This window comes from Xyrauchen texanus, chromosome 4 (genome assembly GCF_025860055.1).
Source record: "Xyrauchen texanus isolate HMW12.3.18 chromosome 4, RBS_HiC_50CHRs, whole genome shotgun sequence".
Lineage (NCBI taxonomy): Eukaryota > Metazoa > Chordata > Actinopteri > Cypriniformes > Catostomidae > Xyrauchen > Xyrauchen texanus.
In genome coordinates this window covers 23,426,151-23,454,044 of record NC_068279.1, presented here as the reverse complement: position 1 = coordinate 23,454,044, position 27,894 = coordinate 23,426,151, and the positions used below count along the sequence as shown (strand labels likewise).

Here is a 27,894-nt window from a genome sequence, read left to right as displayed (position 1 = left end):
TTTTACATGTCTTACACTGTACATTTAGATTAAAATATTTTATGTTGTAGGCTACAAGAAAATAGCCTTTATTAATTAATTATTAGTAGTTGTAGTGTCTCAGAAAATCTTGCTCATTGTCACATGCTCTTGTATACACTGAAGCGGCAGTTTAATAACCCAGACCAGCGAACGTCAAATCACTTTTGTCTGGTTAATACTTTTAAAGAAAAATGTCCTTGGCCATAAATCCATAATGTCAAATCAAATGAAAGAAACAAGGTGAATATGAATAACACACATTTATTAAAACATAGAAGAACAACAAATAAAGAACATGAAAACGGGTACAACACTCAGACCGAAATTCGGCATTAATATTTCACTTATAATTAGCAGCACAATTAACTTCAGCACAGGCTACAAAATAAATTATGTTATTGAAATATTGTAAAGTGGTCATATGAACTACACAAATGAACGTTTAAAAAATAATATGCAAAATCGAATAGCTCCGCAACGGATGGCGAAAAATGCGTAAAGAATTCTAATATCTTTCACCATAGACCATGTTTAAATTTCGATGTTTCTGGCCTGAAATACCAACATATTCACTTTATCTGGTTTTAATAAGCTGCGGATTGGAGTAACTACACTACCCGCTGTGCTGAAGACCCACTCTGATGGAGTACTGGTAGCACATGTGCACAGATATTTCCGTGCTAATCTTGCCATGAACGGAAACCTTTTGTCGTTCGTTTTACACCAAGTCAGCGGGTCCTCTTCCCCATCAATGGCCATTTCCTGCAGGTACATGGTCATTTCTGCCTCCACCTTTTGCTCATCAGTGAGTAAAATAACTCAAGCAAAAGTTTTTAAGTGGAAAATAGTATTTATGTAAAGAGATATATTAAAATAAAAAGTGCACAACTCTTCTTAAGTGAAAGCTAAAAAAAAAAAAAATGCTTCACGTGTCGTGCAACCTACTGATAAAGCGCCGACGAGTCATTAGTTGGGTTAGTAAAATAACGAAATTATAATTTTTCATATAATTTTTGAAAATTATATAAAATTATATAATCCCTCCCCCCCCCCCGACGATATCATCGTTTATCGCGATGTTTTACTGTCAACATCGTCAACTGCCAATTTAGGGGACATCGCCCAACCCTAATTCCTACACGTGGGAGCAGTTCTGTCAATTCAGTAAAACAAAAGTGAAAAACCCAATATGATTTTCTTTCTTTCTTGGAACTCAGATGTTGGGCAGAATGTAAGCCTAAGTTACCTTTTACTGTCATGGTGAGTTTTACATTCTAACATCTCCATATGACAACAGGAATTATTATTGAGTGAATAGTCCCTTTAGTTGATTATGGTGAAATAAATCTCAATCTGACATATGAATAATACAATTTTATCTATTGCACTAACTTAAAGTTAGTGAGAGCACTGGTAAAGCTCCACTTCTACCCTGGTTTGTTCTTTCTTTCTTTCAACTAAAGCCCATTACTTTGCCCACTAAAATTTCTGATAAGGATGCTGTTTGTTTGTATGAGTAATTGTCAGTTCTCTGCATTTCCCTTAGCAGAGGGCTGCAATGGATGAAGCCTGCAATGTCGGCGTGTCAGGGCAGGGGAGTTGAGTATGGTTGGTGCTGATGAATGGGCAGAGATGGGGTTAGTGTTTTTGTGTGATCTGTGAGGCCGTGGCTTCTCGCTGTGGCCCTGCTCCTCAAGGGAACCCTCACACACCTCCAGCAGTGAGAGCACCTGTTCCCGTAGGGGTAAAGCCTTGTACCTGCGTGCTGCCAGGTAGAAAAAGGCCTCAAAAAATGCTTGAAGACACATGCCTGAAAAAGAGAGAGAGGGCTCGGTTTCACTTAATTGATTTGGAAAATGCAGTTCTCCCCATAATGTAATGGATTCATGTAAAAGGGAGGAATAGTGACAATCCGATGGAGTCAAGTTAGGCACTAAAGGGATTCACGTGACACTATGAGAGGGTCACAGTATAAACTTAGCAACAATTAGCATTTTAAGCAATTTTCACCAGTGAGAATTGTAATAGTTTTGTTTGTTACACTATGTTGGGAGCGCAGGATGTTGAAATATTTGGGGGCATTAAAAAGCACTCAAATGTCAGACATCTTGTAGAATCAAGATGGCAGAGGTCCAGTCGATAGTGACAGCACCAAGCTTTGTGATGTAGGTCGGGATATCTCGAACATTTATACAGCGCTGACAAAAATCTCGACTGTCCTGGAGGGCCTCGCAGAAATACGTTGAGTGATCACATCTATGGAGTTTTTGGAAGGGCTTATTCCGAGTTTGATCAACACAGCGGGCTGCCGGCTCAAGATAGAGCGTGCACACAGAACACTTGGTCAGCTTCCCGAGGTGGTGACAAGTTGTGCTGAGAGGACCACAACATCATGGTTTTTCCGGACTTTGCTAGATCGACTCAAGCAAATTGGGACAGATTCAAAGGGTTTAAAAAATTGCTGCACCAACAGAAGGTAAGCTTTGCACTGCTCTATCCGGCTTTGCTGAGAATTCACAGCAAGGATGGTCATAAGACTTTACATGCCCACGACAAGCTATGGCCTTCATTAAATCAATGGAGTGAGTCGGTAACTTTGCCTGCACTCGATCAACAATACAGACAACACATCATGCATTTTAATGTTGCAGCCTGAAAGGGCTTGTTGCTTTATTGTCTGTCCACTGGCTCCTCCCTGACTCTTTTTTTCTCTCCCTTTGTTAACTAGCTGTAGAGCTCATTTGCTCATGTTGTGGGTTTGATTTTATGGTTTACTGGGTCCTATTATTATTATTATTATTATTATTTTATTTTCATTTTATTTAACATATTTATGTACAATTTAATGGCACAGTTTAGGTTAAGAAAAATGGGGAGCAAATCTTTTTATGTTCTGTGGGTTATCAAGGATGTTATGGTTACATCAATGTTGGATAGTGGTCTATGTAAGCGCAGCATAGTTCTAGCGGGAAGACTAGCAGCTGTACATAATCGCATCATTTAGCTTGGTAACTCCTAGCCATTGCTTTATAAGACTGCTCACAATCTATCACATTGCTGTTTCAGTGTGATAACATGGCAACCTCCACCAACCCACCACCACCAGTTTAGTCCCGTCCTGCACAGGGGTAGGCTCCTCGCCCCTGCCTCCTATCTCTGGTAGGATCTGATGGTTCCAAATACAACTTCTTCGGACCACCAGACGAGGCTTACGCCAAAGAGAGACATTACGTTCCAGTTTTTTATTTATCAAATAAATGTCATATAAAACTTTACTCAAATCTGCAAGTCTTCCTGATAGAAATATAATTTAGCCTTGGGTACACAATTTATCTTTACATGTCAATATGTCACACTTTAATATAGGTAAAATATTTTCTCCACGTGGAATATTAATGTTTGAAGGTAGGCTGGGGCACCCTATAAAAAGAAGGAAGGCTGTATCTTTTCTTAAGCATGGAAAAATTGTATGTAGTGTTCCTTCAAGAAACACCTTTCTTCACAGGAAGATGAAAAACTTGGCAGGTCATGGGGAGGTCATGTTTTTTGTAGTGCTGGTTCCAGTAACAACAGGGTAGTCATCACATTAATAAGTAAGCATTTACAATTTAAATGTCTCAAACAGATTAAAGATTATTTAGGAAGATTCATTATTGTTTTGGCTGAAATGCAGGTGAAAAATCTAATTTTGGTTAATATTTACGCACCCAATGCTGATGATCAGAACTTTTTAAAGATCTTGAGGGTAAGCTACAAGCTGCTGGGATCCTTCATGATATGGATTTGGGGGGAGACTTCAATCTTTTAACGGATCCGGTCTTTGATCATAGTGATGCAAAGGTGTGTAGACTCTTTAGAGCAATGTTGACACTGCAGAGGTTCTGTAAAATTCTTGGTCTTTCAGCCATTTGGAGACTTCTGAACCCATCTGGGAGGGACTACACCTTTTTTTCATCAGTTCATAAGATTTACTCTAGCATAGATTTTTTATTTTATTTTTTTTAATATCTAAATCACTTATTCCATCTGCCACTGACTAGTCAACTGGTAATATTTTAGTTTCAGATCATGATTTGGTGTGTTTAGAGTTGTTGCCACAAATAGAGAATAGGAAATCATATAGATGGTGCTTTAATACATCGCTTCTACAGGACCCAGCATTTCAACAAATGTTAAAGATAGAAGTTAATGCTTATGTAGAAACCAATTGGTCCTCAATGTCCTCTGTGGGCATGGCATGGCAGGCACTTAAGGCAGTTCTTAAGGGGAGGATCATACAATATGCCTCATTCGTTAAAAAGATCAAAGCACAGGAATTCATAGATTTGAAAATGAGTATTAAAAGTACTGAAACAGAGCTGAAGTGTCAAATGGCATCCAATGGTCTTAGAGTTGACTCATCTAAAATATAGGTACTATTTTGTCACAGAAGGTAGAGTTTTTGTTATTCAGGCACCTTAGAAATATCAGGGCATATTTTGAGGCAGGGAGACTTCTTGCCAGATACATAAAACAGAGAAAGTTTTTTTTTCCACCATCCCTTCCCCTCACTGTGTCTTCTGGAGACAATATATTTACTTCTCCCACAGATATTAAAAAGCCTTTAAAGAATTCTATTTCGATCTTCATAGTTCCACATCCATGTCTACTCTGACTTCATAGAGCCATTAGAACTTCTTAAACTGACAAATGATCAAAAAGATTTTCTTGACTCAGATATTAATTTGGAGGAGATTGTTGAGGTAATTAAAGCCTTGCCAACAAGTAAGGCACCAAGGCCAGATGGTTTTGCTGCAGAATTATTTAGAGCTTCTCACAAGAATGGCTCCACTGATGTTAGTTTACACAGAGTCATTAAAGAAAGGTAAAGTACCACCAACCATTACGCAAGCCCTGATCAGTCTCATTCTTAAAAAAAGATAAAGAACCATATTAATTTAAAAGTTATTGTCCAATTTCCCTGATCCAGTTAGATGAGTCTTAAAATATTGCCTACAATTCTGGCCAATCAATTAAGTTGAGCAATTACATCGATTATACATATAGTGGAATGGGACTATCTCTTTAAGATTTTGGAAATGTAAGGGTTTGGGAACACATTTATTGGGTGGATTAAGTGACTTTATAAACAAACAGTAAACAGCAGTGCAAACTAATGGATTCATTTCAGATTTTTTTTTCTCTTGGTAGGGGAACCTGGCAAGGCTGTCAAGTCAAGTGATTTTATTGTCGTTCAGCCATATACAGTTAGTACTGTACACAGTGAAACGAGACAACGTTCCTCCAGGACCATGGTGCTACATAAAACAACATAGGACATACACAGAACCACATGGGACTACACAGACTAAATAACATACCTATATAAAGTGCACGTACAAACGTGTGCAAAAAGTACAGGACAGTACAATAAATTAACAGGACAATAGGCACTGTGAGAGACAGTGCAGCGCCGACCAGTACACAGTAGTGCAAAAAGATGACAGTTTCTAAAAATGGCAAATGTAAACATAACATACTATGAGATGAGTGTTCTATGCACATAGCAGTTATTGAGGTAGCAGCCAGGTATAAAGTGACAATAATTAAAGTGCAACTCAGGACACGCGTGTGTGTGTGTGTCAGTCCAGTCTCTATGTATTGAGGAGTCTGATGGCTTGGGGGAAGAAGCTGTTACACAGTCTGGCCGTGAGGGCCCGAATGCTTCAGTACCTCTTGCCAGACGGCAGGAGGGTGAAGAGTTTGTGTGAGGGGTGTGTGGTGTCATCCACAATGCTGGTTGCTTTGCGGATGCAGTGTTTTTTGTAAATGTCTTTGATGGAGAGAAGAGAGACCTGGATGATCTTCTCAGCTGTCCTCACTATCCTCTGCAGGGCTTTGCGGTCCAAAGCGGTGCAAGTCCCAAACCAGACAGTGATGCAGCTGCTCAGGATGCTCTCAATAGTCCCTCTATAGAATGCAGTGAGGTTGGGGGGTGGGAGATGTGCTTTCCTCAGCCTTCGAAGAAAGTAGAGACGCTGCTGATTTTTCTTGGTAATAGAGCGGGTGTTGAGGGACCAGGTGAGGTTCTCTGCCATTTGAACACCAAGGAATTTGGTGCTCTTGACGATCTCCACAGAGGAGCCGTCGATGTTCAGCGGAGACTGGTCACTCTGTGCTCTCCTAAAGTCAACAACCATCTCTTTTGTTTTGTCCACATTCAGAGACAGGTTGTTGGCTCTACACCAGTCCGTTAGCCTCTGCACCTTCTCTCTGTATTCTGACTTGTCGTTCTTGCTGATGAGACCCACCACGGTCGTGTCATCAGCAAACTTAATGATGTGGTTCGAGCTGTGCATCGCTGCACAGTCGTGAGTCAGCAGAGTGAACAGCAGTGGACTGAGCACACAGCCCTGGGGGGCCCCAGTGCTCAGTGTGGTGGTGGTCATCTCTCCCCTTTATTGTTTTATATTTGTACAAAATTGTGGCTACTATTTGAAGCCACAATAAGAAAAGATAATTATTTTCCTGACATTGTAGCAGGAGGTATGGTGCTTAAAATTCTACTCTATGCAGATTATATATTTGTATTTGTCTCCGAGCCTAAAAGATCTAAAGTTGAAGTCAGACATTTAATCATAGAAAACATTCCCTGTCTTAGGTCAGTTAGGTCAGGTCAGGATTGCTACTTATTTTAAGAATGTGAAATGTCAGAATAATAGTAGAGAGAATTATTTATTTCAGCTTTTATTTATTTCATCACATTCCCAGTGGGTCAGAAGTTTACATATAATTTGTTAGTTTATGGTGGCATTGCCTTGACATTTTTGAAATTTTTTAACTTGGGTCAAATGTTTTGGGTAGCCTTCCTCAAGTTTCTCACAATAAGTTGCTGGAATTTTGGCCCATTCCTCCAGACAGAACTGATGTAACCGAGTCAGGTTTGTAGGCCTCCTTGCTCGCACATGCTTTTTCAGTTCTGCCCACACATTTTTTATTAAATTGAGGTCAGGGTTTTGTGATGGTGACTACAAAAACTTGACTTTGTTGTCCTTAAGCTATTTTGCCACAACTTTCATCAGACCAGAGGACATTTCTCAGACTACATTTCGCAGACTACAGTTTGCAAGTGCTCATGGGGACAGATTTGTCCCCATGTGCACTTGCAAACTGTAGTCTGGCTTTTTTATGGCAGTTTTGGAGCACTGGCTTCTTCCTTGCTGAGCAGCCTTTCAGGTTATGTCGATATAGGACTCGTTCTAATGTGGATATATATACTTGTCTACCTGTTTCCTCCAGCATCTTCACATCCTTTGCTGTTTTTCTGGTATTGATTTGCACTTTGAGACAGAATGCTTCTCCTTCATGAGCGGTGTGATAGCTGCTTGATCCCATGGTGTTAATACTTGCATAATATTGTTTGTACAGATGAACGTGACACCTTCAGGCATTTGGAAATTGCTTACAAGAATGAACCAGACTTGTGGAGGTCAACGATTTTTTTCTGAGGTCTTGGCTGATTTTTTTTTAATTTTCCCATGATGTCAAGCAAAGAGGCACTGAGTTTGAAGGTAGGCCTTAAAATACTTCCACAGGTAAACCTCCTATCAGAAGCTAATTGTCTAAAGGCTTGAAATAATTTTCTGGACAGTTAACTTCTGACACACTGGAATTGTGATCTAGTCAATTAAAAAGTGAAACAATCTGTCTGTAAACGATGTTGTGTCACGCACAAATTAATGTCCTAAATTACTTGCCAAAACTATAGTTTGCCAATATTAAATCTGTGGAGTGGTTAAAAAAATCATTTTAATGACTTCAACCTAAGTGTATTTAAACTTTTGACTTCAATTGTATGCCTAGCCTCCATACAATTATTCATTCTTTCCCCACATTTTCAGGATATGGTGTGAATTGTTCTAAATTGGAAGCTCTTGCTCTAACAGCATATTGCCCTGTCACGGCTATCCAACCTGGCGCATTTCAATGGTCCAAGCAAGACATTCTGTATTTTGGCATTTTATTTCTAGAAAATTTGAGAGATTTAGTTAGAGTTAATTTTGACCCATTAATGAAAGGTACTCGTGTGATGTGGCTAGGTGGGCTTCACTACATCTATCAATGTTAGGGAAGGTTAATGTCATAAAAATGAATTGTATCCCCACATTGAATTATCTACTACAGTCTCTCCAACTAGAAGTTCCTCTTTCTTATTTTAAACAATTTGATATAATATCTAAGTCTTTTATTTGGAATGGTAAACACACCGATTGCATTTCAGTAAGTTACATAGACCAATTGACAAAGAAGGCTTAGGACTCCCCATCATTTTGTTTTATTACTATGCTTTTAATCTCTTCCACCTGAGAAAGCCCCTCCCTGGTAGGCTACAACATTGAACAAGTGGTCCTTTACCCAATCTCACCATTGCAAAGTCTTTCTATTAAATTGCCTGGAGAAGCAAAAATTGGTAATTGGTCGTGACAACTGGGAATAGTAATTAGCTAGGTAATAATGTCACTCCTCTATCATCTTCTACTCAAGACCAATGATACTGGAAACATGGCCACAGGGAAGTGATCACAGACTGTACATTTGTAATATCCTTCATGTGACAGGGGATAATAACATTTTACAAACACAAAATATCAGCTATATAAATAAACAAAACAACAACTAGATTTGAAATACTTGTAATTTACATATAAATAGAATACTAACAAGGGGATGAAAGATTTGAGAAAGTGACATTATTTCTAAGCAGTAAGGTACTGGTCCTGATTAATCAGAATTCTACATTTGCCAGTTTTTCCCCTTCTGCTTGTTTATTCATTAATGGCCCTTCATCGTTGTATTATTTAGTACACACAATCTCAAGAATATCTCCAGAGTGATGAAAACCTAATTATGCTATATTTATATTTCTTCTAAAAAGTAAAGATTTCTCAAGGTAACCCCTCTGTCTGAGAACTGAGTGAGAAAAACACAGACAGAAACGTTGAGATTAAAAAAAATGAAGAAAGAGGAGTGACATTCTTTCTCTCAATTTTAAATGGAAGACACTGGTATAAAAGGCCTTCCAGGGCCAACAGGGAGTTTAAGCATAAAGTTGGATGCCAATCATTTGTCTGACTACATATATTGAGTGTTAATGAGTCCTTACTTTGGGGCCTTGAAAAACATCTTTAAAGAAAATTAAGATTGCATTCTGTGCTGGTCAGAAATATGGCCATCTGACTAAAAGGGCATTTTGAAAGGTAGGTACTGTGAATGCCAACAATTTAGCAATGCTGTCCAAAAGGATAACATTTGTTTCATTAAAGGCAAAAAATGAAAATGTGTTCATTTAGTCACCCTTATGTAATTCCAAACCAGTATCGACTTTCTTCTGTGGCACATTGTTTAGTTGGTATCTTTATATGTCGATCAAATGGTCTCTTCTAGGCTAAGTGACCAGAATATGCTTAAATGAGGACCAGACTATGCCACAAGTCAAAAGTTTGGCAATGTGAGACTAGATAAATCCTTACATCTTTAAGTATTCTCCATGAGTGTCAAGTCAGCATTTCTCAACAGTAAATGTATTACAATTAATAATAAAGTTCATGGCAGAACTTTCTCTCCCCTCCTCCTCAGGGATAAACAGTCCACCCCCCATTAAACACCCCCTTCTATTATTTATAAATACCAACCTTATCCACTAGCTATTACATTCCTCTTGATCGATCGATAGATAGATAGTCTATCTATCCAACTATATATCTATGTGTGTCTATTCCCCACTGCAAAGCACTATCATTCCACTTTGGCCATTTATGAAGAAAGTGACTCAAGTATATACTCATTCCCTCTGTTGATTAGGAGAAGCAAGCTGTGGCATACATTATTCATTTCATACATTCCTCCAAGAAAATGATGCTAGCATGACCCCAACCTAATGCACCATCACAAGGAATATTACCAATGCTCATTTAAAAGCAGAAATGACTTCTGGGCACATTAAGATTTGCACACGCGCACACAAACTGTGCTAGAAAAAATATGTACAGTATAAAAAATGAAAGATTGAGGCCAAGCTTGAAAATTGTGGTTATTTGGCATTAGTTGATTGGCCATCTACTTTCCAATTTGCAAGTACTGGGTAAATGAATCTAAAAGTGCATTATTTTTCAATTATCTCCCTTGATGATCCCATTTATGGCAGCATGCTAGGGAAAATGCACTATGATGAATAGTTGCAAATGTGTCTTTTATTGGTGGGTGTTTAACAGCTTTTTGATTGTGTATTGGCATCGGTAGTAAAGATGCGCTGTAAATTGCATCATGATTGGTGGGCTGCTTGCCTGCTTCTCTGGAGTCGGAGAGCATTCCAGCCCAGCGACGGGTGATGTCAATGTACAGGATGTCCATTGAGGCCATTGAGAAGCTGCTGTTACTCAGCTTGCAGTTCCTAAAAAAGACCTGCAGTTAGTGTGGTGTGTGACACAATTAGTGAGCATCTGAAAATTGCCTTAATCTAAAAATGCAGACTTTTGAGCTAAGAGGCAATATAGATGAACAATCATACAGTATATATCTCCACTAAATTTAACCATAACAATATGTGAAAATTAAATTTAAGCCTTGAAACAAACATTTATTTTTATCTATAACGAAATGGGGCTAATGGTGCATAATTTAATAGAGAATATAAAGCCTAACTTAAGGTATTCTTTCACTTTTTCGTGTTCCATGTAAAGTGTTCCATGTAAAGGTTTTAAGCATGTGACAAAAGCTTTTAGAGTATTTGTCTTAACCTGCCATATTGCAACAAGCAACTAGTATCAGGACATTTTGTCGGTAACATGAACACTAAATCCACTAAAACATTTAGCCACTTTTGCGCTTGGTATATCTTATTCTCTAACCACCCACAATCTTGTTAAAACAGGCTCAATCAGCACTGAAATAACACTGCATCTTGAGTATCTAAATTAAAGAATTACAAAAAAGTTACATACTCTTTATTTAGTTGGACCACCTTTAGCTTTGATTATGGTGCATATTCGTTGTGGCAAAGTTTCGACAACCATATGTAACATCACAACCTTTATTTCCATCCAGAGTTACATTAATTTTTAGCCAAGATCTTGTATTGACAACAGGAGAGTTGAACCACTCCGTAAAGTCTTCTCCAGGACATCACAAAGACTTTCAATGGGGTTAAGTTCAGGACTCTGTGGTGGCCAATTCATGAGTGAAAATGGTTCCTCATATTCCCTGAACCACTCTTTCACAATTTGAGCCAGATGAATCTTGCCTGTGCCATCAGGGAAGAAAAAAATCCATTGATAGGATAACATGGTCATTCAGTACATTCAGGTAGTCAGCTGATTTAATTTTATTGCCGCATAACGTTGCTGAGCCTAGACCTGACCAATTGAAGCAACCCCAGATCATAACACTGACTTAAATACAAACAGCGACTTTTTTTTTGGGGGGCAGGCATTGTAGATTGTGCTACATTTACAAAACTTGTGAATGTGGTGTCATTTGCCCACCACAAATAACATCACAATATTATGCGTGGTCGTAAAGCGAGTTTTATTTAAAAGAGATGTTTGTGTAAATTTTCTATTGATCAAGGCAGCAATAATTCATCAAGTAATGACCAACGATAGAGAAGAGTATTATAACCAGGCATATATCCAAATGCACAGTGTAGCCAAGCTCACTTTCGACATGTTATAGAGATGATTCAGGTGTCAGGATCATTTTTTTCATTTCATTTCATTTTATTAGAGGATAACCCCTTGAGATGGAACATCTCATTTTCGAGGGGGTCCTCAAATCACAGTAGAGGGGATCACAGTAGAGGAATGATGCTGTACAGTCACGTCAGAGTGCGCCAGATCGGGGTTCAGATCTGCAGTATGCAAATTGCGGTCAGATCAGATTTTGTGCCGTGTTTGCGCCATTGCCTGATCTGCATAATTCCTTTGGTAAATCAGTTGCTTAACCAGCACAGACAGCATGTGCAAAAATAAGTTAATTAATTCTTAGAGAATTCCCCCCAAGGTGTTAAGGAGAACTCAAGGTACACATTTTATCATTATGTGTGTTCCCTGGGAATCAAAGTCATGACCTTGCCATTTCCAGCGCAACACTCAGTTGTCCTGGGTGAGCTTAAGGAACTAATAACTTGCCTGATGAAGGTGCGGAACCCGGTCGGCCCTAGCCTCATGTTTCCTTTGACCCCGAGGAAGCGCATGAAAATGCCAGCAATTCGCTCGACTACCCGCAGGTAATTGAACTGCTTGGTGTATTTTGGGAAGACTTGCTTTAAACACAAAGATGGAAGAGAATCTGCCAGCCCTTCTATCTCATCAGTTCCTGCATCCACAATGATAGCTTCTTCTGGAGAACCGCCTCCTGTATTTGTCCTGTTGGCATAGAGACAAGGCTGAGTGGCATCTCTACACACACACACACACACACACACACACACACAACATTTTTGTGTAGATTTAAGTGTCTGGATCCTAATTAGTGGGAGTAACCATGAACTGCAATTTCATATCCGAACACAGCTGAGACACTGTGTCTTTGAAACACCATTTGAGGACAAAGGCCACTTATTTTCTTAAACGTAATCCCTCTTTCCTGCCTTACAGGACATGTATTTCATTTCATATGGTACTTGGGGGGAAAAAACAAGGTCACATAAGAGAAGATTGAACAGAAATACATATACTTATAATACTCTCAAGTTTGCTGATTGAGTTTCAGAAAAAAAGAAAAAAAGGCAAGAGGGCGGGGGTCCATGCTAGGCTAAAAACAATACCTAGACGGCTGGCTCTCCCATCTATCCTGCTCTCAAATGTTTGCTCCCTGAGACGTGGCTCAGCGACAGAGTTCCGGACGTGGCCATTCAGCTAGACGGGCTCGACTCGTTTCATGCCAACAGAAATGCAGCTCGCGGTGGTGGCTTGTGTGTTTACATCAACACGGAATGGTGCAATAACTCTGCTAGTCTCTAGTTACTGCACATCGATGGTGGAGCTTGTGACTGTTAGATGCAGACCTTTTTATTTACCACGGGAATTCACCACTGTTATTATAATCGGAGTTTACATTTCCCCCAGCACTAACGCTATGGAATCGCTCTGTGAACTGTATGGGGCTATGAGCGAACTGCAGAACGCTCACCCTGACAGACTGTTTATTGTCGCCGAGATTTCAACCATGCAAATCTCAAAACAGTGCTCCCTAAATTCCATCAGTATGTGGACTTTGCAACGAGAGGGGCAAACACACGTGATCTTGTTTACACAAACATCCCAGGCGTGTACCAGATGGAGCCCCGCCCCCACCTCAGCTACTCAGACCACATCTCTGTTATGCTAATTCCAGCATTCAGACTGCTTGTCAGATGCACAAAACCGCTCCAGAAGCAGGTGAACACCTGGCCAGCAGGAGCCATCTCTGCTCTTCAGGACTGTTTTGAGTGTACTGACTAGCACATGTTCAGGGAGGCTGCAACATATGGCGACTCTACCAACTTGGAGGAATACACAGCATCAGTGACCAGCTACATCAGCAAGTGCATTGATGATGTCACCTTCGCCAAGACCATCACCACATGCTCCAACCAGAAGCCGTGGATGGCTGCTGAGGACCCAAGACTCCACCTTCAGAGCAGGTGACAAGGCCGCCCTAAGAACAGCGAGGGCCAAACTGTCCCGGGCCATCAGAGAGGCAAAGTGTGCACACACCTAGAGAATCCAGTCACTTCCAGGACAGCGTCAACATGTGGCAGGGCATCCAGGCCATCACCAACTACAGGACAACATAAGTTGCCTGTGACAAAGATGCCTCCCTTCCAGATGCGCTGAACTACTTCCACGCTAATTTTGAAGCAGAGAACGACGTGGTGGTGAGGAAGACCACCCCTCCTCCCAACGACCAGGTGCTCTGTCTTACCACGGCTGATATGAGGAAAACTCTACGTAGTCAACCCACGGAAGGCTGCTGGACCAGACAACATTCTCAGTACTCAGAGGATGTGCAGACCAGCTGGCAGATGTTCTTACCGACATCTTCAACATCTCTCCGAGCAGCGCCGTCGTTCCAACGTGCTTCAAGGCCACCACCATCATCCCCATGCCAAAGAAGTCTTCAGTGTCTCAACAACTACCGTCCCGTTGCACTCACACCCATCATCATGAAGTGCTTTGAGAGGCTCGTCATAAGGCACATTAAGACCCAGCTACCCCCCTCACTAGACCCACTGCAGTTCGCGTATCGTCCAAACCGTTCAACAGACGGTTGGTCATCGCCACCACCCTCCATCTGGCCCTCACCCACCTATATAAAAAGGACTCATACATTCGAATGCTGTTCATAGACTTCAGCTCAGCATTCAACACAATAATTCCTCAGCACCTGATTGGAAAGCTGAACCTACTGGGCCTGGACACCTCCCTCTGCAACTGGATCCTGGACTTCCTGACTGGGAGACCTCATTCAGTCCGGATCGGGAACAGCATCTCTGCCACCACCACACTGAGCATTGGGACCCCCCCAGGGCTGTGTGATCAGTCCACTGCTGTTCACTCTGCTGACTCACGACTGTGCAGCGATGCACAGCTCGAACCACATCAATAAGTTTGCCGATGACACGACCGTGGTGGGTCTCATCAGCAAGAACGACAAGTCAGCATGCAGAGAGGAGGTGCAGCGGCTAACGGACTGGTGTAGAGCCTCTGAATGTGGACAAAACAAAAGAGATGGTTGTTGACTTTAGGAGAGCACAAAGTGACCGCTCTCCACTGAACATCGACGGCTCCTCTGTGGAGATCGTCAAGAGCACCAAATTCCTTGAACCTCACCTGGTCCCTCAACACCCGCTCTATTACCAAGAAAGCACAGCAGCGTCTCTACTTTCTTCGAAGGCTGAGGAAAGCACATCTCCCACCCCCCATCCTATAGAGGGACTATTGAGAGCATCCTGAGTAGCTGCATCACTGCCTGGTTTGGGACCGCAAAGCCCTGCAGAGGAAAGTGAGGACAGCTGAGAAGATCATCAGGGTCTCTCTTCCCTTCATCAAAGACATTTACAAAAAACACTGCATCCGCAAAGCAACCAGCATTGTGGATGACCCCACACACCCCTCACACAAACTCTTCACCCTTCTGCCGTCTGGCAAGAGGTACCGAAGCATTCAGGCCCTCACGGCCAGACTGTGTAACAGTTTCTTCCCCCTAGCCATCAGACTCCTCAATACTCAGAGACTGGACTGACACACGCACACACACACGTGTCCTGAGTTGCACTTTAATTATTGTCACTTTATACCTGGCTGCTACCTCAATAACTGCTATGTGCATAGAACACTCATCTCATAGTATGTTATGTTTACATTTGGCATTTTTAGAAACTGTCATCTTTTTGCACTACTGTGTACTGGTCAGCGCTGCACTGTCTCTCACAGTGCCTATTGTCCTGTTAATTTTTAGTAATTTATTGTACTGTCCCGTACTTTTTGCACACGTTTGCACGTGCACTTTTAATTAGGTATGTTATTTAGTCTGTGTAGTCTCATGTGGTTCTGTGTTTGTCCTATGTTGTTTTATGTAGCACCATGGTCCTGGAGTCTCGTTTCACTGTGTACTGTACTAACATTATAAGGTTGAACGACAATAAAAACCACTTGACTTGACCTTGAAGGCCTTTTCTCTTACAAATAAAACTTTATTTACAAAGATAAAATCTCAATATCTGCTTCAAAGTATTAAAAGTAAAATATAACAGTAAACTTTTTGCTACTTAAAGAAATCATCATGAAAAAGTAACAATGGTACTACCATCACTCAATTGACATACAGCCTAGTATATAAAATTTCATGTTTAAAATACTCATACACCACATTGAATAAAATAATAATCAAAATGATTTCCCACAGGGGCCTCTGAAAATACCATGCGCTGCATAAACAGCATAGGCAGCACAGGTCCAAAGCACAGCTTTCAAAACTTGCAATCAATAATATTAGTAGAACACCACAAACATTACTGGAGTGACCTGCGAGGAATAGACTGTTATTGTACAACACTAGTAAAGACATTCTGGCATTGTAAATTCTTAGCAACTTCACAATGTTGTTGTATGAATCTGAACATACTGAACGGTGTGTTAATTCAAAGAGTCATCACAGAAGGCTGACTCAAACAATTGGATGGACGGACGGATGGATGGAGTGAGCAATTAGTACTTAAAGCTACTTAAAAGTGCTAAATGATCCATCAGAGATGTACTGGGACTTAAAATCAGCCCAGAAGAGGGCAACAGTGACAACAAATGGAAATATTAGCTAATAATTCTGATTTAAAAGTATTGTTTTTTTTAAGTAATATTTTAGTCTAGCAGAGCCAGTGACCTCTGGAAATAGACCAGATGACTACCATGAAGAGAGTGGCGACGGCTGGAGAGACAGTGGACAACTGGAGAGACAGCAACCGGGGCAGGGAGGGTTAGCTTCCCAAACTGCAGCACCCATGAGGGGGCACCCATTAACAAGCTACGGAAAGCCCTAATGAAACATACCCTCAGAGGTGCCCGGGGGGGGGGATGAGCACCTCAACAGGACGGACTCACAGGTATCGACCCAAGCTTATAGACACCAGACTACGAGTGCAGTCTATAGATGCGGCAAAGTCTGCAAAAACCTGCATGGCCTTAAGATCCACCAGGCCAGAATTAAGTGCTTGTCTGGAAAGCGAGTGATGCATCGCACAGGTCAAGTACCTGGTGCGACCCAGGAGGAGCCCGGCCCAGAATCACTTCACAGTGCCCGGACCCTCCACGTACCACTAGGCCATCCCCAAGCCAGGCATTCAGAACATTGTCAGGTTAAGTGGCCCGCTACTAATAAGGAAAAGGAGTGGCACCAGTTTGATGAGGATGTGAACCAGATCCTCAAAGTAACAGCCAGAGGGGATGCTGACCGGAGGCTGCAGACAATGTGCTTAATGAACATCAACATAGCCGCTGAGAGATTTGGCCTGAAGGAGCAGCGTTTGACCAGCGGCACGGCAGGACCAAATCGTCGGGAGGAGAAGATCCGGCAGCTGCGGCAGGAGCTCCATGTACTCAGAAAGCAGTTCAAGCAGGCAAGGAAGGAGGATATGGCTGCCCTGGCAGAGCTCCGGAACATCGTAAGGAGCAAGCTCACTACCACACGTCGAGCTGAGTGGCAAAGAAAGAGGGGCAAGGAGAGAGCTCGCAAATGTGCATCCTTCATCGCAAGCCCCTTTGGATTCACCAGGAGACTCCTAGGGCAGAAGCATTGCGGTCGACTCAGTTGCACTCAAGAAGAGGTTGATTAGTACCTCAGCACCAGCTACAGCGATAATGCAAGAGAGCAGGACCTTGGACCATCCAGCACTTTGATAACCCCACTAGAACCCAGCGTGGCATTCAACCTCAAGTAACCAACCCTGAGAGAGGTTCAGGAATTTGTCAAAGCAGCTAGGACTAACTCAGCACCAGGTCCAAGCGGATTGCCCTACATGGTATACAAAAGGTGCCCCAGTCTCCTCCAATGACTATGGAAAATTATCAAGGTCATCTGGAGAAGGGGAAAAGTGGCGCATCAGTGGAGACATGCAGAGGTTGTCTGGATTCCTAAGGAGGAGAACTCAAGCAACATCGAGCAGTTCAGAGTCATCTCACTCTTCAGTGTGGAGGGAAAGATATTTTTCAGTATCATTGCCCGTTGCATGACTGAGTTCCTCCTGAAGAATGAGTACATTGACACCACTGTACATAAAGGTGGGATCCTAAAAGTACCAGGCTGCATTGAGCACACAGGCAATATCACCCAGCTAATCCGGGAGGCACGAGAAGGCGACGGCGATCTGGCAGTGCTGTGGCTTGACCTTGCCAATGCCTATGGGTCGATCCCGCACAAGCTGGTGGAATCCTTGCTGATTCGACACCATGTTCCAGACAAGACCAGGGACTTCAATCTAAACTATTATAACGGTTTCAGTCTGAGAGTCACCTTTGGATCAACAAAATCTGCATTTCATAGGCTGGAAAAAGGAATAATCACAGGGTGTACTATCTCAGTGATCTTGTTTGCCTTAGCCATGAATATGCTAGTTAAGTCAGCAGAGGTGGAATGCAGAGGCCCACTTACCCAGTCATGGATGATTTGACGGTGACCACAACATCTGTACCTGGCTGCAGATGGATCCTCCAAGGCCTTGAACGTCTCAACAGCTGGGCCTGAATGGACTTTAAACCAGCAAAGTCCCGATCCCTTGTGGTGAAGAAGGGAAATGTAACCAACAAGTTCCGTTTCACCCTGGAAGGAGTCCAAATTCCATCAATCACAGAGAAGCCAGTTAAGAGCCTGGAGAAAATCTTCAACAGCACATTTAGGGACACAGCTACACTTCATGAAACCGGGAAGGAGTTGCACACCTGGATTGCTGCAGTGGACAAGTCAGGGCTGCCAGGCAAGTTTAAAGCCTGGATTTACCAGCATGGCATCCTGCCTCGACTCCTCTGGCCACTGCTGATTTATGATGTCCCCCTAGCCACCGTCGAGGGCTTTGAGAGGAAGATCAGCCACACCCTGCGTAGGTGGTTGGGCCTCCCTCGCAGCCTCAGCAGCATAGCCTTGTATGGGAGAAAGAACAAGCTACAACTCCCCTTCAGCAGCCTGTTGGAGGAGTTCATGGTTTCCCGGGCAATAGAGGTGCTGCTGTACAGAGACCCACTGACACCAAAGTCTCCTCGGATGGTATAGAGGTGAGGACGGTAGGAAGTGGAGGGCCCAGGAGGCAGTCAACCAGGCTGAAGCGCGGCTGCGGCACAGAGTGCTGGTGGGGACAGTGGCGGCACGACGTGCAGGGATTGGTTGTATCCAAAGACCTCGATATGAAAAGGCCCAGGGAAAGGACAGGCGTCGACTGGTCCAAGAAGAAATCCAATCAGGGTTGGAGGACAGACGCATCAGTAGGATGGTGGGGATGTGACAACAGGGGGCGTGGACTCGATGGGAAGAGATAATGGACCGAAAGATCTCGTGGTCAGATTTGTGGAAAGCAGAGCCACATCAGATCCAGTTCCTTATCCGATCAGTCTACGATGTCCTCCCCAGCCCAACCAAACTCTTCTCCAGGGGCCTGATAAACACCCCCACATGCCCTCTGTGCCAAAAAAGAGGGAGCACATATACACTTAGGCCTGACATGGTCCTCCTTCCAGAATCATCAAGGCAGGTGGTCCTACTGGAATTGACTGTGCCCTGGGAAGACCGAATGGAAGAGGGCCAAGTACAAGGATTTGGCTGGTGAATCCTGTAGCAGAGGATGGAAGACCCGCTGCCTCCCCATCGAGGTTGGCTGCCGAGGGTTTAGCGGCCAGTCGTTCTACAGGGCCCTCAAGCTCCTGGGAATAAGGGGACTGCACATCAAGAAAGCCATCAGGAACATCACGGATGCTGCTGACAAGGCATCTAGATGGCTGTGGATCAAAAGGGGTGATCCGTGGATCACACATGCTACCTAGTCACAAGGCTGGGTCGCCTTGGCGAGGGTGTATGATGTTGAAAGACCCGAAACACCCGATGACTCCAGGTTACATCACTGATGATGTGTCTAGGTCGCACCTGCAAGGTGTATGTTAAATCATTATCTGATTACATCTAAATAATCTTTTCAAAAATACATGTTTAATGGAAGTGCATGCTGTTAAATAAAATCCAGTTCAAAATAATAATTTACTGATGACATTTGGCATTAGAATTACATTCCCCCATGGCATTATTATACTACTATATACTACTGTTATATTATTATTAAACCTCTGTAAACTTTAATTCACACTTGCATAGTCCGCTCTAGACATTCGATCAGCGCGTCTCTCTCCTGCTGCTGGTTTCATTTCCCACAGTTTCAGCCATACTCATCAACACCTGAGGCTGCTAGTGTGCAATCATATTTTAGAGCTCCTTGTGTGCAATGATGCGATTTCCATTTGTATGCTGCATTACGCTGGCTTAGGACAAGATCAGATAAATTTTTGTAAGAAACAGACACAAATTTAGGTCTTTATTCACTGATCATTTCCCAAATCGGGTGAAATGTAAAGCAGGATCATTAGCTGCTTTTCCACCATCGGGCCGAACAATTCTCATCGCAAAAACGTACTGTTCCATGCCGATCTGAGCATGTAGGCACGGTTACTTTTTCCACTGTGGTGCTGTGAAATCAAGAGAATGTATGTAACAGATCTATCTGTGAGCGATGTCTTGAGAGGTATATATTGGAGCGAGTACGGCACACTATGGAGGATGATCACAGTTTTTAGGACTTCTTTTCCCCCAGGTTTTACTCTGCTATCAAAAAACAAAGACATCATGTCACAAAAAGGAAAGTAGGGAGAAAAAGGCGAGAGGTTTACCATCATTTGCTTTGGGTTTGTGTTTGCCACCGGACACAAACATGCAGAAAGTTAAAAAGTTACCAAGGATATTTATTGACAAACTGTTCTTTAAGTATTATATTAAAATAGTATATGAGAATATATTGATGTATTTTCTGTTTAAATGAGCTAGTAATTTAATTCCCTGATGAAAAAGGCATGTAGCAAAATAAATGTAGTCTACAATACTTGTTAAGCCATCATAAAAAATCATAAAGATACACTAAACAAGTCGCCACATACTAAAGCCATTCAACCACAATGCTTGAGAACGGTTAAATGCCATGCCGAGAATACTGGGCCAAGGCAGTTTATAATCGTGCCGTGCTGAACCGTGCTCAAGTGGCAATGCTTCTGTAACTGTTCCGTAACATGCACAATACATTTGGCCTGATAGTGGAAAAGCAGCTACAGTGTCAGTGACAGACAGACAGATAGATATTGCTAGTGACAACTACTGTTTGGGGTCAGGAGAAAGTTTCTTTGAGAAAGTCAATTTTCTTAATTTACTTTCACATATATTAGCACATTCACACACTCATTATGACAGGCCTGAATTCAGACTTTGCATTTTTGAATTAGATTTATGCAAAACCTATTCAAAATCAAGAACTGAACACCCCAACCACCCCCCACACAAACAAGATAAATCTGTTTTTCTTTTTCCATCTGAGACAACACAAACCAGACAACTGTTATGGATTAGAAAATGCATAAATGAAGGCTAAAATAGTAGATATTAAAAACAAATTGCATAAAGAGTCTTTTCTGCACTATGCACACATCAAATATAAATTAAACTCTAAGCTGACTACACTTTCCTTTTAAACAATGGTTGCCTCACTTTATTTCCCTTAGGCCCACACACTAAGTAATGTGTAAGTGCATAGTTGCTTACAAAGACTGGGGAGAATGATCTTCAATAAAAGGTCATTTGAAGGAAAACAGCATGAGGCACACAAACCCACACACAGGGCATGAGGCCGACCACATGTCCATGACTGACAAAGATGGGAAGAGCAGCCACATAAGTGTGAAATTCCATCAGAGGATTTCCCAGATAAAATGTTTCCATCTGAAAGGCTTATGACGACATCTCAGCAGACCATAATTTCAGCTCCACAAAGCTGAAACAAGGATGACCACACACCCGCAGACACAAATACACACCGCACCGTGATCTGTCACAAAAATAAATAGTTCACCCAAAAATGAAAATTATGTAATTATTGACCTAGCCTCATGTCTTTTCAAAACAAAAACTTCTTTTTTTTTTCCTGTGTAACACTAAAGGATAATTTTTTAAGAATCTTCAAACAGGTTTTGCTATACAACAATTCATAGTTACTATTGCCAAAAAACACCAAAAAGCACATTCCAAGATTTCTGAGGCCACACAATAGCTTTGTGTGAGGAATAGACTGAAGTCATTATTCACTGATAATATTCCCCTTCAGTGCGATCTCAAAAACTGCTGTGACCAGATTGAGTCAGTGAGAACTGGATTATTGAATGAATCACTCTTTTCTTTAAAAGAAAACAATTGATCCAGTTCACAAATCAGACTGATTCATTCACAAGTCAGAGTCAAACTCACTGACTCAATAGCTGCCTTTCCACCATTGGGCCGAATGTTTATGTGCATGATACGGAACGGTTACAGTAGCAGTTCCACTTGAGCATGGTTCAGCACAGCACGATTATAAACCGTTCTCGGGCCGGAATTCTTGGCACGGTTAGTTATCCGTACTAGGGATGTAAATTTTTTGACATTTTCATAAATGATAGTCGTGGAGGACGCCAAATATGTGCATGTAGCCTACTGTTTAAATTTAAATTAATACACTTAAGAAATGCAAGCATTGGTATTTTCTTCTTAAAATATTCTTAGTTCAGTGTATTTAAATACATTTAGGTTATGTTTAGTTCAAATTTGGGAATTGTTTAATTACTGTTAATGAAATACAGTTCGAAGTAACTTCTATCATAATATACTTAAGATTTTTAATTTGTATATTTGAGTTCCACGTTGTGGATCGTGGGATATTTCAGATCTTTGGACTTTTAATATTTAATTTGAATATTAGAAATGAAGTCAAATCATAACATGCTGCATAAACACAATACATAACATAGGCTACCGCTACTCTGGTGATAGCGTGATGTCAGCTGAATGCACCGTCGTGCTTTCCCAGCGATCACTGACATAACTGTAGGTTGGAATGAAACAAGGAGATCAACAGTGCTTTCATGTTGTACTTTAACACACTATCATGATGTGTACAGAAAATATTAATGTTCATTTATAGAGAAACACTCTATAAATCTCTCTATTTTACCTTGAGCTGCTTCATCTCTAATCTGTGTGGTTGTGGCTTTTCCTGTGATTTGGATAATAAGTTACAATCAGAGCGCAAGCGCCCTCTAGCAGCGGGTGACTGTATACACAGCCTTATCAACGTCTATCTCGCATTTGTCCTGAAATTAATTAATCGGCGATCGATAAGCTTAATCGATCAAATTATTAACGACAATACATTTTCAATTAATCATTAACATCCCTAAACCATACTTAACAAAATCATGATGATCCACTAAACGAGTCGTCACATACTGAAGCCATTCAACCAGCATGCTCGAGAATGGTTATGATGGTTTTAAAAGTATTGTAGACTACATTTATTTTTCTACACTATTTTAATTTAATACTTATGAAACTGTTTTTCAATAAATATCCTTGGTAACTTTAACCTTTCTGCATGTTTATGTCCGGTGGCAAACACAAACCCAAAGCAAATGATGGTAAACCTCTTGCCTTTTTCTCTCTACACTCCTTTTTGCAACATGGTGTCTTTGCTGTTTGTTAGTGGAGTAAAACCAGGGGGGAAAGAAGTCCTAAAAACTGGAAAATGTGATCATACTCCATAGTGTGCCGCACTCGCTCCAATGTTTACCTCTCATGCCATTGCCAACAGATGGATCTGTTAAGTGCATTCTCTTGATTTCATAGCACCACAGTGGAAAAAGAAACTGTAACCACACCAACTGGCCCGGATCAGCAAGGAACGGTACAGTTTGCTATGAGAACTGTTCGGCCTGATGGTGGAAAATAATCTAATGATCCTGTTTTACATCTCACTTGAGGTGAGATTATCAGTAGATAAAGGGGAGATTATCAGTAGATAAAGACCTAAATTTGGGTCTGTTTCTTACAAAAAGCTTCAGAGGACATGGAATATAGTGCAGTTATTTGGCCTTTTGTTTTGGCCTTTTTGGAGCTTAAAACCCTGGTAACTATGACCTGTTGTATGGACAAGAACTGCATACATATTCTTCACAATCTCTCATTTTGCATTAGGCTACACAGAAAAAATTACAGCATACAGGTTTGGCATGAAATGAGGGAAAATAATAACAACATTTTCCTTCCAAATGTTTTTGTGAACTATTCCTATTTTTTTATGAATTGCTACTTTAAACTCTATGACTCACACTACATGTTGTTTCCTCTGAGCGGGATCCATCAGCCGGAGTGCATCTCTGATTACCCCCACTTTCACCTCCTCATCTACTGGACTTGGTACATATTCAAACACACCAGGTGACACCTGCAACATATGGCATCAACATCATAAACATAATCCTAACAGACTGGTGTTTATGTCCCCATTAATCTATAGATAAGTGTATAGTCATTGTTAAACATATGTTTCAAAAGAGAATAATGAAAAAACTTGAGCAATAACAGCTACCTGGCTATACTGGCACAGACTAAGTCACGAAGTAATTATAACTCAAGCACTCAATATCACAAAGATCTCAAAGAAGAAAGAAAGAATGCATTAAATGCCCTCAAAAGATTAAACACATTAAAAGAATAATCCATTCAGAAATGAAAATTAACAACAACAGTACATAATGACCATATCTGTCAAACTCCAAAAAACACCATAAAAGCACAGTTCAAGTATTATTAATGTAGTCTATATGACTTGTGTGCTGTATTTAAAGTCTTCTGAAGCTAAAGGATAGGTTTGGATGAGGATATTACTAACAGATCTGTGAGACATAAGCCTCGGCGGATGGCAAAATTATCAGTGAATAACTAACACATAGTTATAGTATGGTTTCAGAAGACTTTGGTCATTATTGTTGTAAGGCAAGAGCAGTGTCAAGATTCTTCAAAAGTTTCTACTTATGCATTCCATGGAAAAAGGGTCCGTTACACCAGAAAGGTGAGTAAATTATTACAGAATTTTCTTTTTTAGGTGAACTATTCCTTTAGGACTAACTTTGACATTAGACATGATGGTACTTATACAAAAGTACCAGTTTATTTGAATCAAACCACATCCAGTGAAAGAACATGACAGCTCTCACCTCTTGCTCATGTTCAATTCTCATGCTGGGATTGGCATTGACCTCCAGTAAAACAGGCTTCATGCTTTTCATCAGCAGGATGTCAAAGCCCAGAATCTGAAATTGTGACACCTCATAATTTGTAGTTTACCATTTCTTGACTTTTTAAATAAATGCAGACCTTAGGGGTTATCTAAATTAGCAGAATTTTTCTCATTTGAATCAATGAAAATCTAAAGGGAGGAGATGGATATGTAAATATATGAATGGGAGAAATCGTTAAGGTGGCTGTAGTCCCGCCTTGCAGTCAATCACTTTTTAATAAAAGCTTGGTAGCAGTAAATATGATGGCAGAAGACACTGAAGTCCCATCTTACAGTTAAAAAAAAAATTGACTTGCTTTGAAGGGACTTAAGTTTGAATGACCATAGAGATTTAGCCCACCTAAATGCAAAACATGCCACACACACACAAATGTAAGAATTGATTTGCAAACATACCTGAAAACATGTAGGTCCTGGTTTGCCCGGCGGTATATCTGCTTGGTAGTAAACCTTCAGTTCAGGCACAAGTGCGATTACCGTCTTGATAACTAAAGCGATAATGTCTGACCAGACCTTCTTGATGTCCACTCCTTTAGATGCTAGGCGATAGAGAACGCTAGAGAATGTGCGTTTACTGCCTGTGTTGCAGCTGTCAGAGTGGACAAAGTTACCGCTGTGCACGTTAAGGGAATAGTTGGTAAGGTGCATGAAAACATGACTGAGGTTGTTCTGGCTGGGTTCTTGGTAGGGTTCCGTGCAAAACCGTGACAGACCCTCTTTAGCGATATAGATCTCTAGAGGCTCCAACGAGCGGACCAGAACGTAGAGGCGGATATCAAACTTCAGTTTATCAATGAGCAAGGGTTTTTGGATATATTCTTGAACAACAGCTTGTTTGATCTGAGAACCTGAGATAACCCGGAGGTCAGCAGGGTCACGGATGAGGTAGATGCCGTCGCCCTGGGAACCGCTGTCCGGTTTGAAGATGAAAGTGGGTTTGAATGTGGAATCATTATCTTTCAGGAGACAAATCTTGAAAAAGTAGACAAAAGCAAACGGAGCACTGTGACAATTCAATACTTATTTTGCTTATATGTTTGAAAAATAAATAAATGAGGTCGCTTTCTGTATTTATGACCATTACACCCATTAAGGAACAACAAAATGAATAACACAGGAAGCGTCTTTCTTTGTCAGAGTTTTATCATTTGAAGTGCTCCGAATGTTAAAACAAAATTAATTCCATAGTTAAAAACAAAATTAAACAATGCTGAACTCTTTCTCTAAACAAGTAAAAAAAGAAAGTGTGTCTGTCCACTGATAGCCTCATATTTCCAACTAATGCAATGGTTTATTCAGCATGCATCAGCAAATACATGAAGATATTTTGTTTTTGTTATTTGTTTTCTACTAAATTATATAGAAACTCCAGCAGATCTCTGCTGCCCTCTGCAGTTTTTCAAATAAAAAATTTCCTTAAGCACAAGCGCAGAAAAGGTCTAACATATCCATGTTAAGACCAATATAATAAGCCTCTTTAAGGAGAAAAAAAGGTAATTTATGTAAATTTCTACCAAAAAAAAACTATACCAAAAATGTTAGTCGCATTTTGAATTTGTTCAATAGTGTAATATTAAATATACTAGGCAGCCCTTCTGAACAAATACAGCCCGAGACTGGCTGTTCCATGTGGAAGGGGCTTATAAATCCTGTAACTTCAAGATCCTGTAACAAACTTGTCATTCCTAATTACTTGATGCTGGCCACTAAACTGCTTAGCCTGGTTTTACTGTGATTCTGTCCTGACCAATTACAACAACAGCAATCTCCCTGCTGATAAACCGTAAAGATAACCTGGGCTGGGGATGATGAGTAGAACAGAGACAGAGATTTTGTCTTGTGGATGCTAAGCAGAAAACATGTCTTCAGTAAATGTTCTTTTTAGTGACTTGACAAATAGACTCCAAGTGTGCAGCAATGACGGTACTTACAGGCTTATCAAATGTCAAACTAAAGTCACTGTGAATGAGAGTGTGACTAAAGAAATTTTAATGATCTGCCAATACAGTCACATGCTTAGATATGGAACAGTTGACATCTAGGGAGCATGTGACCTCTTAAAAGAGAGACATTTAACCTTGAGTATAGGTGAATTGTGTACTAATTTCTGTGCCACTAGCAGCACCAAACGGAATCCCAATCATTTGTACCTGTGTAGAGAAGAGCTGGTATTCCTCAGGCATTATCCAGGAGCGTGGGTAGAAGTTGTACTCCCCTGGGAACAGCTCCTGCATTGTACGCATGGCACGACTCAGATTGATCTTCCGCAGCATCTCTATCATTCCTGCTGACCAACAGGACAGATGATGAGGAAACAGAATGAAGTCAAAGAGAAATGGCGTAAGGGCCAGGGAATGGCTTCAGTTCACCCTCTATATCATTTTATGATTGTTCATGGGTGTTATTCTATAAAAAATAAAATATCACATTTTAAAGCCCCACTTCCAGCAGTTTCATTAAATCATCTCAATGCTGGGCCTATTTGATTCCAATATCTATATAGTGCACACACAGCTTGGAGAGGCCATCTGTGTGAAAGCAACTGTCGATGCAGCTATGAAAACAGCCATATTACATCCAAGCCATGAGTCAGCACTTATTACACTCCTAATAATTCAACTACAGAAAAGTGGAACAATTCATGAAGCAATACGATCCATGTTTATAATTGAAAACCTTTCTCTAAAAGACAAGAAAGAGGCCAGACAAAAAATTACATAAACTTTTGTTTGCAATTCTACATGAAAACAGCCCCATCTTTAATACTTACGAAGGGCTTGCCATGTTAAATGACCAAATCTATTATTCAATATTCACTGTTGAATAACTTTCAATGGAGTAGACATCTAAAGGTGTAAACTGTAGACCCAAAAATGAAATTCTGTTATTTACTCACTCTCCTGTCTTTCCAAAAACATATGACTTTAATTTTTATGTGGAAGACAAAAGGTAGG

At 41.0% G+C, this 27,894-nt stretch overlaps 1 protein-coding gene across 2 annotated transcripts in view; it reads right to left on the bottom strand.

Moving 5' to 3' along the window:
* Positions 1–1,032: 1,032 nt before the first annotated feature.
* Positions 1,033–27,894, bottom strand: part of LOC127642897 (tubulin polyglutamylase TTLL11-like) — a 36,923-nt gene continuing 10,061 nt past the window's right edge. The window contains exons 3-9 of one of the 2 annotated variants that reach the window (XM_052125334.1): positions 27,091–27,224; positions 25,337–25,912; positions 24,858–24,953; positions 23,970–24,085; positions 12,186–12,422; positions 10,344–10,450; positions 1,033–1,831 (exon numbers count right to left, since the gene is read on the bottom strand). In XM_052125334.1, coding sequence (XP_051981294.1) covers positions 1,545–1,831; positions 10,344–10,450; positions 12,186–12,422; positions 23,970–24,085; positions 24,858–24,953; positions 25,337–25,912; positions 27,091–27,224 — 1,553 coding nt within the window. In that variant the 3' untranslated portion in view covers positions 1,033–1,544. The remainder of the gene's footprint in view (positions 1,832–10,343; positions 10,451–12,185; positions 12,423–23,969; positions 24,086–24,857; positions 24,954–25,336; positions 25,913–27,090; positions 27,225–27,894) is intronic. The other variant, XM_052125335.1, reaches the window with a different exon arrangement.